This window comes from Triplophysa dalaica, chromosome 12 (assembly GCF_015846415.1).
Source record: "Triplophysa dalaica isolate WHDGS20190420 chromosome 12, ASM1584641v1, whole genome shotgun sequence".
Classification (NCBI taxonomy): domain Eukaryota; kingdom Metazoa; phylum Chordata; class Actinopteri; order Cypriniformes; family Nemacheilidae; genus Triplophysa; species Triplophysa dalaica.
The window spans coordinates 23452994-23474431 of record NC_079553.1 but is presented as its reverse complement, the minus strand read 5'-3'; the positions used below and the strand labels follow the sequence as shown (position 1 = coordinate 23474431).

At 40.4% G+C, this 21438-nt stretch overlaps 1 protein-coding gene across 2 annotated transcripts in view; it reads left to right on the top strand.

Moving 5' to 3' along the window:
- Positions 1 to 21438, top strand: part of LOC130432513 (intermembrane lipid transfer protein VPS13B-like) — a 111186-nt gene that overhangs the window by 82971 nt on the left and 6777 nt on the right. For both annotated transcript variants that reach the window (XM_056761900.1, XM_056761901.1), the window contains 10 exons: positions 3813 to 3968; positions 4550 to 4807; positions 4985 to 5068; positions 5187 to 5362; positions 5483 to 5650; positions 5932 to 6148; positions 12665 to 12853; positions 12994 to 13140; positions 13620 to 13900; positions 13989 to 14116. In XM_056761900.1, coding sequence (XP_056617878.1) covers positions 3813 to 3968; positions 4550 to 4807; positions 4985 to 5068; positions 5187 to 5362; positions 5483 to 5650; positions 5932 to 6148; positions 12665 to 12853; positions 12994 to 13140; positions 13620 to 13900; positions 13989 to 14116 — 1804 coding nt within the window. The remainder of the gene's footprint in view (positions 1 to 3812; positions 3969 to 4549; positions 4808 to 4984; positions 5069 to 5186; positions 5363 to 5482; positions 5651 to 5931; positions 6149 to 12664; positions 12854 to 12993; positions 13141 to 13619; positions 13901 to 13988; positions 14117 to 21438) is intronic.

The following is a 21438-nucleotide window of genomic DNA, read 5'->3' as shown; positions in this document are numbered from 1 at the left end:
TCTGAAACTTGGTTGGAAAGCATCCACAACCTTATTTAGCTTAATTAGCTGGTGCAGAACTACATTTTCCAAAATTGTTGATAGAAAGGAAATATTAGAGATAGGCCTAAATTTAGATTAATCTGTTGGATCAAGATTAGGGCTTTTTAAAAGGGGCTTAACAATAACATGCTTTAAACCGTCAGGAACAGTTCCGGAATCAAGGCACTTATTAATAAAAACTAAAAGAACAGAGCCAATCACATCAAATACTTTAAAAGAGATGGAGAGGAATGACTTCCCAGAGGGTCCAGGTCTGTTAGTGTTGTTCTAGCAGGTCCAGGTTGTGTTGTGAGCCGTGTTGATTGGGAGAAAACAGAACCAGATCATCTGCATACAGAAGACACTTGATTTGTGAGGTGTAGCGTGAGACTGAGGGCTTCAGATCCCTCGAGGATCGTTGACAGTTCATTGATGTAAATAGTAAACAATGTTGGGCTGAAAACGAAACCCTGTCTCACTGCAGATTTTTGTGCAGTTTTGTGAAGATTTTTATTCGGCATTTACTCTCGCTGTACACTGATTTAATGAGGTCAGAAGTTTTAGCCCCTGTGCCACTTTCGATAAGTTTGTAAAACAGTCCGTGGTGCCAAATTGAGTGAAAAGCTTTTTTAAAGTCTATAAAGCATGCATAAATTTGACCTTTATCTTCATTAACATGGTTTTCAATAGAGTGTAGATATGATGGCTTGTCCATCCTATCCTATTTGACTTCTGCTCAGGATATTGTGTGTTGTGATGAAGTGTAAGAGTTAAGGCTGCACGATATATCGTTTTAGCATCGATATCGCGATGTACGCATGCGCAATAGTCACATCGCACGAGGTGCGATGCAGGGAAAGTTTTTTTTTTCTATATTTGCCTGATATAAAGTAATGAATTCTGATTTATGGGTGTGTTTTTTTTACAAAGCACATGTTGTTGCTTCACGTTTTTTAACACGCAGCCTTTGTATGCGTGCGCATGACGAAATGAGCGAGGAACGGGAGAAAAGCACCGAAATGGACGACTTGGTCGCAAAAAGAAGCGCATCGTCAATTATTTGGAAATATTTTGGCTACAGAAAGGATGATGTTGACCAAAAACAGGTACTTTGTCGGGAGTGCCGTGCAGTAGTTGCCACAACACACGGAAACACAACTAATTTGTTCGATCATTTAAGTCCGCACCACAGAGCTCTGTATGACGAGTGCAAAGCCAGATCTGATTGCCGTCCAAAGCAAAAAACTATTTCGGATGCGTTTGCCAGTGTTACACCATATGCGAAGGGTTCCAAGCGGCATAAAGAGATTGCGGATGCGATAACATTTCACCTGGCGAAGAACATGGTACCAATTAACACGGTGACCAACCCGGGTTCTGCAAACATGATCCGGTCACTTGACAAGCGTTATGTTATACCATCACGCACTTATTTTTCTCAAGTTGCCATCCCATGCATATTTATTTTTGGAGAAATTCAAGACATCTGATGAACAGTTCTGTATTTCTACACATCGCAATATATATCGCAGAAAAGCAAATATCGCAATGTACGTTTTTTTCAATATCGTGCAGCCCTAGTAAGAGTGGTTCATCTCTCTCTCAGGTGGGTCAGTCATTGTGTAGCTGGTTTTGTGAGCTTGTAAACAGAGCATTGAGGGCTGAATTCCTGATGTTGGTTTTAACAGGAGCAGATGACAGTAAATAGCTCAACACCTCATGACACACTCTATTGATGCACCGCTGTAGATGTGTGTTTGTATGAGTGTGGCGTTCTTTACTGTGTGTGTAGATGTGTGTTTGTATGAGTGTGGTGTTCTTTACAGTGGCTTTGTACAGTCTGTCTGTGTCTGCTGTCCTGACTGTCGTCCTCTCTGTGCGGTTGAAGTGAGACAGACTGGCGGTTCAGAGCGTTTGGGGTGTTTATCCGGTCTCTCTGTCTGTTGCTCATCTCTCAGGTCAAGTCCTGATGGCTGTGGGACTCGTGTGGATGCTGTAGCGTCTGGTGTTTTTGTCCTGAGCTGCTCTTGTTTGATTTTTGTTATTGTTGAAGGATGTTTTTCATTACGCTCATGTCTTTAAAGACGTCTCTTAAGCACTGAGCATTGTGTGTGTGTCTCCGCTGGGACTAGTGTGGCATCTGAATGACTTCAGGCCTGTGGATGAGTTCAGTATGGAGACCATTAGCACCAATCTGGATGGAATTTGACTGGATATTCAGCTTCCTGTATATTCTGAGGGGGGGTGTTCTTCACAGTAGCTGCCAAAGTGCGTGTGTGTGCATGTTTGCGTGTGTGTGTGTGCATGTTTGCGTGTGTGTGTGTGCATGTTTGCGTGTGCACATTTGTGTGTGTGTGTGTGTTTGTGTGTGTGTGCGTGAGTGTGTGCATGTTTCCGTCTGTGTGTGTGCACATTTGTGTGTGTGTGTGCGTGAGTGTGTGCATGTTTCCGTCTGTGTGTGTGCACATTTGTGTGTGGATGTGTGTGGGTGCGCATGCTTGCGTGTTTGTGCATGTTTGTCTCAATCTATCCAGTTTGTCTTGAGACGTCAGTCTAGCGAATGATTTGTCAGCTGTAAGAACACTGAACAGATCAAGAAAACTGATGTTGTATTTGTGTGAGGATGAAACACAGCGCTGAGTGAATCTTCAACCTTTAAAGCTGTTTGTAATGTTAGCTTAGAGTCCAGATGAACAGCAGAGAGCTGACGGGCCGCCGGACTCCAGTGTTTGATGTGACAGGAGAGGATTCTCCCTCATGTGCTGATATAAGAATAAACACTGAAGCTCAAGATGTTAACAGCTGATGACATCAGAGACATGACGTCACTTCCACACGCTCAAATCTCCTGAAATTGACTTCAGTCTTTGATTGGTCGTGTTTAGTAAGAAAATCTGCCTTCAAACGGTCTAACCTCTTGCTCTCCCCCCGACATTCATCCACTCCTCACTGACTGAGGAACTAAATGTTGTGTGGACCTTATGAAACTCTCCTCAGTCCACATCAGAGCACAAACACAAGAAGTGTGATCATTATAATATCAGCAGACGTGTTTTAAGGGACGGTTAGAATGGATTGGTATGTCTCTGTTAAAGTGAATTCTGAAAGCTCTTCTTCACATCAGACCTCACATTCAGTTTTATTGTGAAACAGCTTTTTCCTTTAGCTTTCCTGTAGCTCAGTGGTAAGAGCATTGCGTTAACAATACAAGGTTGTGGGTTCGATCCCAGGGGATTGTAAATACCTATGTAAAATTTATAGGATAAAGCAATGTAAGTCGCTTTGGATAAAAGCGTCTGCCAAATGCCTAAATGTACCTTATGCTTTGAATCAAACCAGCTGTACAAGAAAGCCAAACCTGAGAAAAACAACACAACACAAGTTGAAAACAAAAAGCTTTACAAGCTTAAAAGTAATTGGAAAAAAGAAAAGAAGAAAAGGAAAAAGCAAATGCCTACACAGACACAAACATGTGTAAACACACTCATAGATTCATTGGATGGAACTGTACGACTCTACAGATGTGCCAGAGATACTTGACATATATTATCAACACATCAAAGACAATTTGCAATAATATCATGGGTTGGGTTATTATTCCTGTGAAACAGTTATATGTCTTTAGGATTTTAGTTTGACTAATACTCCTGAACACAACACTTAGGCACTTATGGATTATACCATTAATCTGACTAACAATCTAACATCCCATCACTGTTTGTTGTGTCCATCTACTGCTCAGATACTCACTGTGTGTGTGTGTGTGTCTGTGTGTGTGTGTGTGATGGCAGCTGCTGCACATCTGTATGGAGGGCTGGGGGAACTGGCGCTGGGCAGAACCCTTCAGTGTGGATGATGTCGGCACTCTCCTGCGCACTATACAACACAAAGGACAGACAGCCTCTCTCATCATCACAGTCAAACCACTCAATGGAGTCCAGAAACAAGTACTACACAACACACAACTCAAAAGAGTCCACAAACAACTACTGCACAACACACAACTCAAAAGAGTCCACAAACAACTATTACACAACACACATCTCAAAAGAGTCCACAAACAACTATTACACAACACACATCTCAAAAGAGTCCACAAACAACTACTGCACAACACACAACTCAAAAGAGTCCACAAACAACTACTACACAACACACAACTCAAAAGAGTCCACAAACAACTATTACACAACACACATCTCAAAAGAGTCCACAAACAACTACTGCACAACACACAACTCAAAAGAGTCCACAAACAACTATTACACAACACACAACTCAAAAGAGTCCACAAACAACTATTACACAACACACAACTCAAAAGAGTCCACAAACAACTATTACACAACACACAACTCAAAAGAGTCCACAAACAACTATTACACAACACACAACTCAAAAGAGTCCACAAACAACTACTGCACAACACACACCGTTCTCTATACAGTATACGTTGATTTGCTTAAAAAGGTTGGTGTGTGTTTCATGTCTCTCTGTGTGTGTGTGTGTGTGTGTTTGTGTGTGTCAGGTGATCATCTCTGGCCGGCAGGTCATGTGTAGTTTTCTCAGTCAGTCTATAGATTTGAGACTGGTTCAGCATCACAGCGGTCAGGACGGTCAGGTGGTGTTACGTGAGCGTGTTGCTCGTCTGGAGGCCGACAGTAAACTGCCGTCATTGGTCCTGGAGGACGCAGAACTCACGCAGCTGTGTGTGCGATTGTGCGGTGATGACGTGTGGTCTCAAGACGTCTGTTTGGAGCACAAGAACAACAGCTCGGTGCTGCAGGTACACACGTGTCAGATGATTTGTGTTTCTGTGCATTTGACATCAAGTTACAATCTGAGTTTGTGTTGATTCACATCAGTTTTCATCGTGAATCGTTCTTTCTCAGCGAAAACAGAATGTCTCAAAGGGTCATTTCTGTGTTCATCTGATTAAATGTGTGTTTTTGTATTTGTGTAGGTGCCTTGTTCTGACGGCTCGCTGCTGCATGTCTGGTGCACAACAATACTGCTGGAGGCAAACACACACATGCAACAGACACTCGTGAGTACACACACACACACACACACAAGAGGAAGAGAGGAAGAAACTGAGACCTAAACAAAAGATCTGTAATCTGGATTCTGCAGGTTTGATTGAAGCAGTTGTGTTGTGTGTTCAGGTTGTGTTTAGTCCTCTCTTTATGATGTGGAGTCACCTGTCTGAGGCTCTTCTGGTTCACATTGAGAAAAGAAGTCTGGGGCACAAATACACACAACTCATTCATGGAGGCGGCCACCAGGAGGCGCTGCTCAACGTAGAGGCGGATCTGATACACCACCTCACCTTCCAGGCCAGGTGCACACACACACACACACACACAAGCATGCACACGCACACACACACAGATATATGCACTTATACACAAAGAAACAGACTTACTTAATGTATTGTTTTAACTGTGTGTGTGTGTTTCAGTGAGGATGATGTGTCAGACTGTGCTGTTCCAGTGTCCACCGCTGTCATTAAACAGATCATCAGCAGATCAACAGCAGATCAGAAACAACACAATCTTCTACATCACTTCTATGGAGAGAAGACAGCACAGCATCCAGCCTGGCCGTACACCTGCAAGGACACACACAGGTACACACACACATTTATTATAATGACACAGAAATGTATCTGATACATCCCAATGTCTTCTGAGCTTTCCTCACATTTAACACACACACACACACTGGCCTGATATGACTAACATGTGACTTTAACATGATTACATTCACTCGATTCCACTTTGGGAGACGTCTCCCATCACACAATAATCACTGAAACGTTTGTTATAGACAGATGCTTAGTCATGTGTTCATGCCAATGAAAGCATCTCACGTCACACAATTGTACTTCTGATTGTGTGTGTTGCTCAGGTGTGTGCAGCAGTGCGAGTCAGGTGTGGTGCAGTGGGACAGTCCCATGCAGGTGCGTTTGAGCGTGTGGCGGTGGGGTCTGAACACTCTGATGGTGGAGGTGGTGCCGTGGGCTCTGCTGCTCAATCGTTCACACTGGGACCTGTGGCTGTTTGAAGCTGAAAACATCATCACACAAATACCAGCTGGAAAAACCATCACACCACCCAATTTCAAGGTCTCTCTCTCTCTCTCTCTCTCTCTCTCACTCTCTCTCTATTTCTCTTTCACTCTCTCAGTCTCTCTCTCTTCTCTCTCTCTCTCTCTCTCTCTCTCTCTCTCTCTCTCTCTCTCACTCTCTCTCTATTTCTCTTTCACTCTCTCTCTCTCTCTCTCTCTCTCTCTCTCTCTTTCTCTTTCACTCTCTCAGTCTCTCTCTCTCTCTCTCTCTCTCTCTCTCTCAGTCTCTCTCTCTCTCTCTCTCTCTCTCACTCTCTCTCTTTCTCTTTCACTCTCTCTCTCTCTTTCTCTTTCACTCTCTCTCTCTCTCTCTCTCTCTCTCTCTCTCTCGTGCGCATGAGTGAGTTTGGTGTGGTGAGGAGTGTGAGAGGCGTTTGATTGATCTTTACATTCTCCTTTTTTCTAAACTTTATGGTCTTTTTTCTCACCTTAGTTAGGGTTTAATTGTGAAGTGGTAAGATCTGGTGTCCATTTGCATAGACGTTAAACATGGCCTCACCCGCAAATGAGGGAACGCCGGTTTTCTCCATTGGAAATGGATGCAAGTGTTTTCCAGATCAAATTTGCACAGTGGAAGATGTACTTATGGCCATGGGAAGGGTTGTTGGCCATGATAAAATAATTTCAGCGTCTAGGATGAATAAGGCCGTCGTTGTGTTTCTGGAAGAAGAGAAGTTTGTTAATGTGCTTGTAGAGAATTGAATTGAAATGGCGGACACGTTTGTGCAGGTGACACCTTTGCGTTCTCCTGCGACGCGTGTCATAATCTCGAACGCGCCCCCGTTCATAAAGAATGAAGCGATAATAAAAGAACTAAGTCGCTTTGGAAGATTTGCGAGTCCAATTAAAACTGTTCCGCTCGGCTGTAAGAACAACGCACTAAAGCACGTAACGTCTTTTCAGAGACAGGTTTTTATGTTTTTGCAAGCACCGACAAAGTTTTTGGAAGTATCTTTTCGTATACAACACGAGGAAAGCTCTTACATGATCTTCGCAACAACGGAAAGTATGCGATGCTTTGAATGTGGAGATTTAGGCCACAAGAAATTGTTTTGTCCTCATAGAAAACAAAATGAGGAGAAAAGCGCAGAGACGGAAAGCAACGAAAAGAGAAATCAGTCGGAACTTGGAAAAACTAGTGATAAAATCGAAAAAAGACACACGGTGGTAAAAGAAACGTATACACAACCGAAAAATAAAAAGCAAAAAGTACAAAACGAAAAACAAACCGAGGAGACTCAGGATAAAAGTTCAACTAACAGTGGATGTACTAGTTCCCTTGAGAGCATACAGCTTTCAGAAGGACAGGCCGAGTCAGACAAGGAGTCAATGTCAAGATCAGAGGTGAGTGAGTCTTCTTTTCCGATAGTGCTTGGTGTTTCAGTAGCTGAGCAGAGTACTATATGTGGCAATGATATGGAAGTTGAAATGGCAAGAGGAAGTGGTTTACAGTTTGTTGAGGAGGATGAGGTGTGTGTTGATGAATCAAGATGTGACAGTGACAGTTGTTCAGAAGTTTCGGAGTTTGAGTTGAGTCAAACATCTAAAGATCTGTATACTGCGGAAGAATTTAATGACTTTCTGGATCAAACAAAAGGACAGAAAGTGGATGTTTTGAAGCTTTTTCCGGATGCCGATAAATTCTTGAGGTCAGTTATGACTGTACAGCAAAGTGTAGGATGTGATGTCATATCAAAACAAAAAAGATTTCGTTTGAAAAAAATGGCTACAGTAGTTTGTAAAAGTCTAAAAGGAAAGAAAAAGAATAAATAGGTTCACATGGGTATGGGTGCTGCTCTTATATATCTCTTTCTCTGTCTTTCACTTTTTTTGTTTCTTTTCCACACCTTTAACATGCAAACTTTACGAGTTAGTACTCTAAACATAAATGGTGCGAGGAATAGAGAAAAACGAGGTTTACTAACTAAGTTCCTTAAGCTTAAAGAAACGCATGTAATATTTTTACAAGAAACACATAGCGACGAGAGCAATGAGACAGAGTGGGGATTGTGTTGGGAGGGCAGTTACTCTTTAAGTCATGGAACAAATTTAAGTGCTGGGGTAGCCATACTTTTTTCACCTTACCTCAATGTTGATATAGTGTCAAAATTAGAATTAGAAAAAGGTCGCCTTCTTGTTGTAAAAGCTACAATTGACGAATATAAGTTCATATTTGTTAATATTTATGCTCCAAACAGAAGTGCAGATAGAATAATTCTATTTAAAAAACTGAATGAATATTTGAAAATTGTGAATGCAGATGATTTCCTAATAGTAGGAGGTGACTGGAATAGTACAGTTGATTCTATGTTGGATAGGAATAATACTGAACCAGATTTTGAATCGTCTGCGTTTCTAAAAAAAATTGCTTTTCAAAATGATTTGTTGGATGTGTGGAGAGAGAGGAATAAAAAAGTTAAACAATACACTTGGATAAAAATTTCACAAGAGAGAATAAGTGCAGCTAGATTAGATAGATTTTATGTTTGTAAAAAAACTAACAATAGGATTGTGGCTGCGAATATTGCACCATGTGGTTTCTCAGACCATCATTTTGTTACTTGTAACTTGACCTTATCACAGACTCAGTGCAAAAGCCCTTACTGGAAATTGAATGTACGTTTGTTACAGGAGAAAGAATTTATTGAAAGATTTAAATACTTTTGGGGATCTTGGGTTTCACAGAAAAGTGAATATGAAAACCTAATTCAGTGGTGGGAATTGGGAAAAACACAAATTCTCATTTTTTGCCAACAGTTTTCTTCTTTCTCTACTACACAGATTAAGAAAAAAATCATTGAATTAGAAAAGGAAATTGTAAAAATTACATCTAATATGGTGCTGCAATCAAACACTGTGATGGCTGAGAACTTATGTGAGAGAAAGAATACTCTTAACTCCCTACTGCAAGTGCAAGCTAAAGGAGCACTTATAAGGTCACGTTTTTTGTCAGTCCATGATATGGATGCACCAACTGCATATTTTTTTAATCTTGAAAAAGTTTCAAAAAAGCAGAATGTAATGCATTGTCTGACATTACCAGATGGGTCTAAAACGTCTGACCCAAAAAACATGAGGAAAATTGCTGTGGACTTTTATTCAGAACTTTTTAGAGCTGAAAACTGTGATTCACAGAGTACATCGGACTTGCTTGAACAACTTCCGACTCTTAATGGAAAACAACAGGCAAACTTGGACAGTGTTTTCTCTTTTCAAGAATTGACTGAAGCTGTACAACAGATGAAACCTGGTCGTGCACCAGGCATCGATGGTCTGCCGGGGGAATTCTATAAAGCCATGTGGGGAATCATCGGTAAAGACTTTTACGAGGTTGTACAGAAATGCTATGAGGAGCAAAATCTTCCTAGGAGCTGTCAGAGGGCTGTTCTTGTTCTTATTCCCAAGAAAGGAGACATAAGTCTCATGAAGAACTGGAGACCCGTTTCCATTCTCACCACTGACTATAAAATTCTGGCAAAAGTCTTGGTCAATAGATTGAAGTGTGTGTTGGGGGACATAATTCATAAAGACCAATCATATTGTATTCCAAATAGAACTATTTATGACAACATTTTTTTAGTGAGGGATTTACTTGATTATTGTAAATTAAATGGTATCAATTTGGGTCTTCTATCCTTAGATCAAGAGAAGGCCTTTGATCGTGTAGATCATGAGTATTTATTTAAAACTTTAAAAGCTTTTGGTTGTGGTGATGGTTTTTGTTCCTGGATTAAGACTTTGTATACAAAGGCTTCGTGTTTAGTGAAAATTGGAGGAGGTTTAAGCCCACCAATACAAATGCAGAGGGGAATCAGACAGGGATGTCCTTTGTCTGGTCAGTTGTATGCAATAGCAGTAGAACCTTTGCTGTGTTTATTTAGAAAAAAGGTTTCTGGTATATGTGTAGGAAACAATATCTATAATGAAATGAAGCTGACAGCATATGCAGACGATATCATTGTATTTGTTAAGGATCAAAAAGATGTAAATATAATTAAGAAGTGTCTTTGTTTATACGAAAAGGCATCATCTGCCAAGTTAAATTGGAGTAAAACGGAAGCTTTGTGGTGCATTGAACATTCAACAGAGGTCTTACCAGTTATTCCTGAAAATGTAAAATGGGGTAAAATAGGAATTAAATTTCTTGGGATTTATTTAGGAAGTGAAGAGTTTAAAAAAAAGAATTGGGAAAATGTAAAGGATAAAGTATGTGCTAAGTTATCTAAATGGAACTGGTTGCTGCCTCAACTATCATATAGGGGAAGAGTGCTGGTCATCAACAACTTAGTGGCATCTACCCTGTGGCACAGGCTGAATGTTCTGGATCCACCAATGGATTTTTTTGTGGAGATCCAGAGAGTTCTTGTTAATTTTTTCTGGTCTGGAAAGCACTGGGTGAAAGAGGCAGTTTTGTACCTACCAGTTCATGAAGGAGGACAAGGCCTAATTGAATTAAAATCCAGATACGCGGCTTTCCGTCTAAAGACTGTCCAAAGGTTTCTTTACCATCAAGATCAGAATTGGATGGAAGTGGCATGTGCCCTCTTGCAGAGGGTTGGTCGTTTGGGTCTTGACAGACATTTGTTTTTAATGAACTTGAAGAACATGGACCTTAACGGACTTACGTCTTTCTATGCTTCAGCTTTACAAGTGTGGCATATTTTTTCTGTGGAAAGAGTTAGCGTCTGGACTATGGAAGAACCTTTGTTCTTTAACAGATTGTTGTCTACTGATCTACTGAATTCTGTTACTTTACGAAATAACTTGATAAAAGCTGGCATTTGTAAAATTGGACATTTAAAAATTAACAATCAGTGGATTACAGCAGAAGAACTGCATCTGAGAACAGACGTTCGGTCTCTTCGAGTTCTTCAAAGAATGCTGGAAGAAATAAAGAACCAATTGCCTCTTCAGCTGGCACAGTTGGAGAACTTTGATGGATATTTCCCTGAGATTCGTGTGTCTGCAGAAGTGGAAGATTGGGAAGAGACTGAAGGGAGTCTACTGACTTTTAGAACACCTGAACCTGGCAATTTTGAACTTTTCTCCAAGAAAGCCCTGTACATGTTTTGTGTTAAAATTCTTAATCTAAGAGCCCTGGACAACGTGATCGAGTCAAAATGGATTGGAGTAACTGAGCATGGATCTTCCCCGAAAGGTAGTTGGAGGACCCTGTACAAGAAGCCTATTGAAAAAAGACTAGGGGACTTTCAGTGGCGGATTGTACATTGGGCAATAGCCACAAACAGGTACAAAGCACATCTGAATCCTTTGCATAGTGTAGAGTGTAGCTTTTGTGGGGACTCTGAAACCGTTAACCATCTTTTTGTTGAATGTTCAAGACTAAGTGAACTTCTTTGGTTGTTAAAAAATGTTTGCCAAAGGTTAGGGTTTTTGTTTACTAATGGGTTATTTATATTTGGCCCAAAATATAGGGCGACAAATAAACAAAAAGTAATATTATTGAACTTTATCTTTGGTAAAGCAAAGATGGCGATCTGGTTAACCAGGAAAAACAGGATTCTAAATTTAAGTGGAGTAGATCCAGTACAGATGTTAAAAGGTTTTATAAAGGGACGTTTGATGCTGGAGTTCGCCTACTATGAAATGGTAAAAGATATTGAGACCTTTTTTTTAATGTGGGGAACAGAAGGTGTGTTGTGTAAGCCCAATGAAGGGCAAGGTTATCAGTTAAGTTTTGGAGTGTTATAAAAGAGAAGTGGAGTTGAAAATTGTTCAGTATACGAAATTATTTTACTTTATTTTTCTTTAATTTTTTGTATTTTTTTGAAATATTTATTGTAAAATAAATCAGATTTTAAAGGTCTTTCACTCTCTCTCTCTCTCTCTCTCTCTCTCTCTCTCTCTCTCTCTCTCTCTCACTCTCTGTCTCTTTCTCTTTCACTCACTCACTCACTCACTCTCTCTCTCTCTCTCTCTCTCTCTCTCTCTCTTTCTCTTTCACTCTCTCAGTCTCTCTCTCTCTCTCTCTCTCTCTCACTCTCTCTCTCTCTCTCTCTCTCTCTTCTCTCTCTCACTCTCTTTCTCTTTCTCTTTCACTCTCTCAGTCTCTCTGTCTCTCTCTCTCTCTCTTCTCTCTCTCTCTCTCTCTCTCTCTGTCTCTCTCACTCTCTCTCTCACTCTCTCTCTCTCTCTCTCTCTTCTCTCTCTCACTCTCTCTCTCTTCTCTCTCTCACTCTCTCTCTCTCTCTCTCTCTCTCTCTCTGCACTCTTTATTACCTTCCAATATCCATGAGTGAGTGAGTGAGTGAGTGAGTGAGTGAGTGAGTGAGTGAGTGTGTGTGCGTGTGTGTGTTTTCTGTGGCATGCCTGCATTATGGTGCAGCATCACCGGCTGACAGAATTTTTAGGGTTAGTCCAGCGGGCACTGAGGTCATGGGATCTTTTGTGATGTACTCATGATGTCAAACAGCTTTACATTATTATCTGTGTGTGTGTGTGTGTGTGTGTGTGTGTATGTGTGTGGTTGTGCATGTTTGTGTGTGTGTTACAGGATGCGTTTCAGATCGGCATTTATTGGCCACAAACTAACACTGTGCACAAGTCTCCTGCCGTGCGATTGGTCCATGAGGTGTCATCACCACGCTGGCCAGAGGGGGGCGGAGCTGATGTCCTGCTGCTGGATGAAGACGGATACATACACACTGACATCACACTCGGAACACAACCTGGAAAACTCAAGGTGTGTGTGTTACTGAAACACAACACACTTAATATTACATTTATGGTTTTCTGTCAGCAACTAAACTGTTTCTCTCTCTCACGTTGTGTGTATGTGTCTCGTTTGTGTGTGTCGGTCTCGTGTGTGTGTGTTTCTGTCAGCTCTGTCAGTTGTGTGTGTCATCTTCAGTGAAATACGGGATTCAGGTTTTACAGATTGAAGATAAAACCGTCCTGCTCAACAACACAACAAATGTCATTAAGTGCAGAGCTGTGATGTCACAACAGCCTAACACAGCACATGACCAGGTACAACACAAACACACAAATGAATCAAAGACACTACATAGAAACATGTTTAAATCATGTTTTCTTAATGTTGGATAATATTTTATTCAGAGAGGTAACTTATCTTAACAACTAAATTTTGTGTGTGTGTCTGTGCGTGCGTCTGTCTCTGTGTGTGCGTTTTTGCGTGTGTCTCTGTGTGGGTGTGTGTGTGCGTGTATCTGTGCGTGTGCCTGTGTGTGTGTGTGTGTGTGCGTGTGTGCATTTGTGCGTGTGTCTCTGTGTGTGTGTGTGTGTGTGTGCGCGTGTATCTGTGCGTATGTCTCTGTGTGTGTGTGTGTGTGTGTGTGTGTGCGTGTATCTGTGCGTGTGCCTGTGTGTGTGTGTGCTCGCGCGTCTTTGCGTGTGTTTGTGTGTGTGTGTGCGTGTGTGTGCGCGTCTTTGCGTGTTTGTGTTTGCATGTGTGTGTCTCTGTATGTGTGTGTGTGTGCGTTGTTCAGGTGTATCGGGTGCCTGAATCATCAGTGTTCGCTCTGAATCCTGCGGCTCATGTTGAAGATGATCAGGTGTGTTGTCCTGTGGCCTGCTGGGATGTCCAGAGACCTGTGTCCAGCGCTGAGATGCGGTCAGAAGTGGATGTACCGCCGATGATGTCGAGGCAGCTGCTGTTGAGTTGTGAGGGAGACGCGTGGAGTCTTCCAGCGCTCATCAGACCGGATTTCCCCAGACAGAGTGTTTGTGTACCTGTGACGCCGGGTGACACACACCCCTTCAGCACCAGGTGTGTGAGTCTGCGTGTGTGTCAGGTCGGGTCGTCAGTATGGTGACTGGGCTCAGTACTGTAATTGACTGTTGTGTGTCTGTGTCAGAGCTCTTGTTGTGACGTGTCAGGAGCATCAGGGCATCACGTATGTGGCTGTGAGTGAAGATCTGTGTCCACGGATGCTGATTCACAACCGCTGCCCCATGAATATATTACTGAAGGAAAACCTCCGAGGTAACACACACACTGACACACAAAGAGTTATACACACACACACACACTGAAACACAAAGAGTTATACACACACACTGAAACACAAAGACTTATACACACACACACTGAAACACAAAGAGTGATACACACACACTGAAAGACAAAGAGTTATACACACACACACTGAAACACAAAGAGTTATACACACACACACACTGACACACAAAGAGTTATACACACACACACTGAAACACAAAGAGGTATACACACACACACACACTGAAACACAAAGAGTTATACACACACACTGAAACACAAAGACTTATACACACACACACTGAAACACAAAGAGTGATACACACACACTGAAAGACAAAGAGTTATACACACACACACTGAAACACAAAGAGTTATACACACACACACTGAAACACAAAGAGTTATACACACACACTGAAACACAAAGACTTATACACACACACACTGAAACACAAAGAGTGATACACACACACTGAAAGACAAAGAGTTATACACACACACACTGAAACACAAAGAGTTATACACACACACACACTGACACACAAAGAGTTATACACGCACACACTGAAACACAAAGAGGTATACACACACACACACACTGAAACACAAAGAGTTATACACACACACTGAAACACAAAGACTTATACACACACACACTGAAACACAAAGAGTGATACACACACACTGAAACACAAAGAGTGATACACACACACTGAAAGACAAAGAGTTATACACACACACACTGAAACACAAAGAGTTATACACACACACACTGAAACACAAAGAGTTATACACACACACACTGAAACACAAAGAGGTATACACACACACACTGAAACACAAAGACTTATACACACACACACTGAAACACAAAGAGTTATACACACACACACACACACACACACACACTGAAACACAAAGAGTTATACACACACACACTGAAACACAAAGAGTTATACACACACACACTGAAACACAAAGAGTTATACACACACACACTGAAACACAAAGACTTATACACACACACACTGACACACAAAGAGTTATACACACACACACACTGACACACAAAGAGTAATACACACACACACACTGACACACAAAGAGTTATACACACACACACACACACTGAAACACAAAGAGTGATACACACACACTGAAAGACAAAGAGTTATACACACACACACTGAAACACAAAGAGTTATACACACACACACTGAAACACAAAGAGTTATACACACACACACTGAAACACAAAGAGTTATACACACACACACACTGAAACACAAAGAGTGATACACACACACTGAAAGACAAAGAGTTATACACACACACACTGAAACACAAAGAGTTATACACACACACACTGAAACACAAAGAGTTATACACACACACACTGAAACACAAAGAGGTATACACACACACACTGAAACACAAAGACTTATACACACACACACTGAAACACAAAGAGTTATACACACACACACACACACACACACACTGAAACACAAAGAGTTATACACACACACACACACACACACTGAAACACAAAGAGTTATACACACACACACTGAAACACAAAGAGTTATATACACACACACACACACACACACTGAAACACAAAGAGTTATACACACACACACTGAAACACAAAGAGTTATACACACACACACTGAAACACAAAGAGTTATACACACACACACTGAAACACAAAGACTTATACACACACACACTGAAACACAAAGACTTATACACACACACACTGAAACACAAAGAGTTATACACACACACACTGAAACACAAAGACTTATACACACACACACTGAAACACAAAGAGTTATACACACACACACTGAAACACAAAGAGTTATACACACACACACTGACACACAAAGAGTTATACACACACACACACTGACACACAAAGAGTTATACACACACACACTGAAACACAAAGACTTATACACACACACACTGACACACAAAGAGTTATACACACACACACACTGACACACAAAGAGTAATACACACACACACACTGACACACAAAGAGTTATACACACACACACTGAAACACAAAGACTTATACACACACACACTGACACACAAAGAGTTATACACACACACACTGACACACAAAGAGTTATACACACACACACACTGACACACAAAGAGTTATACACACACACACTGACACACAAAGAGTTATACACACACACACACTGACACACAAAGAGTTATACACACACACACTGAAACACAAAGAGTTATACACACACACACACTGACACACAAAGAGTTATACACACACACACTGAAACACAAAGAGTTATACACACACACACACTGACACACAAAGAGTTATACACACACACACTGACACACAAAGAGTTATACACACACACACACTGACACACAAAGAGTGATACACACACACACACACACTGACACACAAAGAGTAATACACACACACTGAAACACAAAGAGTTATACACACACACACTGAAACACAAAGAGTTATACACACACACACACTGAAACACAAAGACTTATACACACACACACTGAAACACAAAGAGTTATACACACACACATTAAAACACAAAGACTTATACACATACACACTGAAACACAAAGAGTTATACACACACACACTGAAACACAAAGAGTTAAACACACACACACTGAAACACAAAGAGTTATACACACACACACTGAAACACAAAGACTTATACACACACACACTGACACACAAAGAGTTATACACACACACACTGAAACACAAAGAGTTATACACACACACACACACACACACACTGAAACACAAAGAGTTATACACACACACACTGAAACACAAAGAGTTATACACACACACACTGAAACACAAAGACTTATACACACACACACTGACACACAAAGAGTTATACACACACACACTGAAACACAAAGAGTTATACACACACACACTGACACACAAAGAGTAATACACACACACTGAAACACAAAGACTTATACACACACACACTGACACACAAAGAGTTATACACACACACACTGAAACACAAAGAGTTATACACACACACACTGAAACACAAAGAGTTATACACACACACACTGAAACACAAAGAGTTATACACACACACACTGAAACACAAAGAGTTATACACACACACACTGAAACACAAAGAGTTATACACACACACACTGAAACACAAAGAGTTATACACACACACACTGAAACACAAAGACTTATACACACACACACTGAAACACAAAGACTTATACACACACACACTGAAACACAAAGAGTTATACACACACACACTGAAACACAAAGACTTATACACACACACACTGAAACACAAAGACTTATACACACACACACTGAAACACAAAGACTTATACACACACACACTGAAACACAAAGAGTTATACACACACACACTGAAACACAAAGAGTTATACACACACACACTGAAACACAAAGAGTTATACACACACACACTGAAACACAAAGAGTTATACACACACACACTGAAACACAAAGACTTATACACACACACACTGAAACACAAAGAGTTATACACACACACACACACACACACACTGAAACACAAAGAGTTATACACACACACACTGAAACACAAAGAGTTATACACACACACACTGAAACACAAAGAGTTATACACACACACACTGAAACACAAAGACTTATACACACACACACACTGAAACACAAAGAGTTATACACACACACACACACTGAAACACAAAGAGTTATATACACACACACACACACACACACACACACTGAAACACAAAGAGTTATACACACACACATTGAAACACAAAGACTTATACACACACACACTGAAACACAAAGAGTTATACACACACACACTGAAACACAAAGAGTTATACACACACACACTGAAACACAAAGAGTTATACACACACACACTGAAACACAAAGAGTTATACACACACACACACTGAAACACAAAGAGTTATACACACACACACTGAAACACAAAGAGTTATACACACACACACTGACACACAAAGAGTTATACACAGACACACACTGACACACAAAGAGTTATACACACACACACTGAAACACAAAGAGTTATACACACACACACTGACACACAAAGAGTTATACACACACACACTGAAACACAAAGACTTATACACACACACACACTGAAACACAAAGAGTTATACACACACACACACACTGAAACACAAAGAGTTATACACACACACTGAAACACAAAGAGTTATACACACACACACTGAAACACAAAGAGTTATACACACACACACTGAAACACAAAGAGTTATACACACACACACTGAAACACAAAGAGTTATACACACACACACTGAAACACAAAGAGGTATACACACACACACTGAAACACAAAGACTTATACACACACACACTGAAACACAAAGAGTTATACACACACACACACACACACACACACTGAAACACAAAGAGTTATACACACACACACTGAAACACAAAGAGTTAAACACACACACACTGAAACACAAAGAGTTATACACACACACACACACACTGAAACACAAAGAGTTATACACACACACACTGAAACACAAAGAGTTATACACACACACACTGAAACACAAAGAGTGACACACACACACTGAAACACAAAGAGTTATACACACACACACTGAAACACAAAGAGTTATACACACACACACTGACACACAAAGAGTGATACACACACACACACACACACACACACACACACACTGAAACACAAAGAGTTATACACACACACACTGAAACACAAAGAGTTATACACACACACACTGAAACACAAAGAGTTATACACACACACACTGAAACACAAAGAGTTATACACACACACACTGAAACACAAAGAGTTATACACACACACACTGAAACACAAAGAGTTATACACACACACACTGAAACACAAAGAGTTATACACACACACACTGAAACACAAAGAGTTATACACACACACACTGAAACACAAAGACTTATACACACACACACTGAAACACAAAGAGTTATACACACACACACGAACACAAGACTTACACACACACACTGAAACACAAAGAGTTATACACACACACACACACACACACACTGAAACACAAAGAGTTATACACACACACACTGAAACACAAAGAGTTATACACACACACACTGAAACACAAAGAGTTATACACACACACACTGAAACACAAAGACTTATACACACACACACTGAAACACAAAGACTTATACACACACACACTGAAACACAAAGAGTTATACACACACACACTGAAACACAAAGAGTTATACACACACACACTGAAACACAAAGACTTATACACACACACACTGAAACACAAAGAGTTATACACACACACACTGAAACACAAAGAGTTATACACACACACACTGACACACAAAGAGTTATACACACACACACACTGACACACAAAGAGTTATACACACACACACTGAAACACAAAGACTTATACACACACACACTGACACACAAAGAGTTATACACACACACACACTGACACACAAAGAGTGATACACACACACACACACTGACACACAAAGAGTAATACACACACACTGAAACACAAAGAGTTATACACACACACACTGAAACACAAAGAGTTATACACACACACACACTGAAACACAAAGACTTATACACACACACACTGAAACACAAAGAGTTATACACACACACATTAAAACACAAAGACTTATACACACACACACTGAAACACAAAGAGTTATACACACACACACTGAAACACAAAGAGTTAAACACACACACACTGAAACACAAAGAGTTATACACACACACACTGAAACACAAAGACTTATACACACACACACTGACACACAAAGAGTTATACACACACACACTGAAACACAAAGAGTTATACACACACACACACACACACACACTGAAACACAAAGAGTTATACACACACACACACACACACACACACACTGAAACACAAAGAGTTAAACACACACACACTGAAACACAAAGAGTTATACACACACACACACACACTGAAACACAAAGAGTTATACACACACACACTGAAACACAAAGAGTTATACACGCACACACTGAAACACAAAGAGTGACACACACACACTGAAACACAAAGAGTTATACACACACACACTGAAACACAAAGAGTTATACACACACACACTGACACACAAAGAGTGATACACACACACACACACACACACACACACACTGAAACACAAAGAGTTGTACACACACACACTGAAACACAAAGAGTTATACACACACACACTGAAACACAAAGAGTTATACACACACACACTGACCACAAAGAGTTATACACACACACACACACACTGAAACACAAAGAGTTATACACACACACATTGAAACACAAAGACTTATACACACACACACTGAAACACAAAGAGTTATACACACACACACTGAAACACAAAGAGTTATACACTCACACACTGACACACAAAGAGTAATACACACACACTGAAACACAAAGACTTATACACACACACACTGAAACACAAAGAGTTATACACACACACACACACACACACACTGAAACACAAAGACTTATACACACACACACACTGAAACACAAAGAGTTATACACACACACACACACACACACACACTGAAACACAAAGAGTTATACACACACACACTGAAACACAAAGAGTTATACACACACACACACACACACACACTGAAACACAAAGAGTTATACACACACACATTGAAACACAAAGACTTATACACACACACACTGAAACACAAAGAGTTATACACACACACACTGAAACACAAAGAGTTATACACTCACACACTGACACACAAAGAGTAATACACACACACTGAAACACAAAGACTTATACACACACACACTGAAACACAAAGAGTTATACACACACACACTGACACACAAAGACTTATACACACACACACTGAAACACAAAGAGTTATACACACACACACACACACACACACACACTGAAACACAAAGACTTATACACACACACACTGAAACACAAAGAGTTATACACACACACACACACACACTGAAACACAAAGAGTTATACACACACACACTGAAACACAAAGAGTTAAACACACACACACTGAAACACAAAGAGTTATACACACACACACACACTGAAACACAAAGAGTTATACACACACACACTGAAACACAAAGAGTTATACACACACACACTGAAACACAAA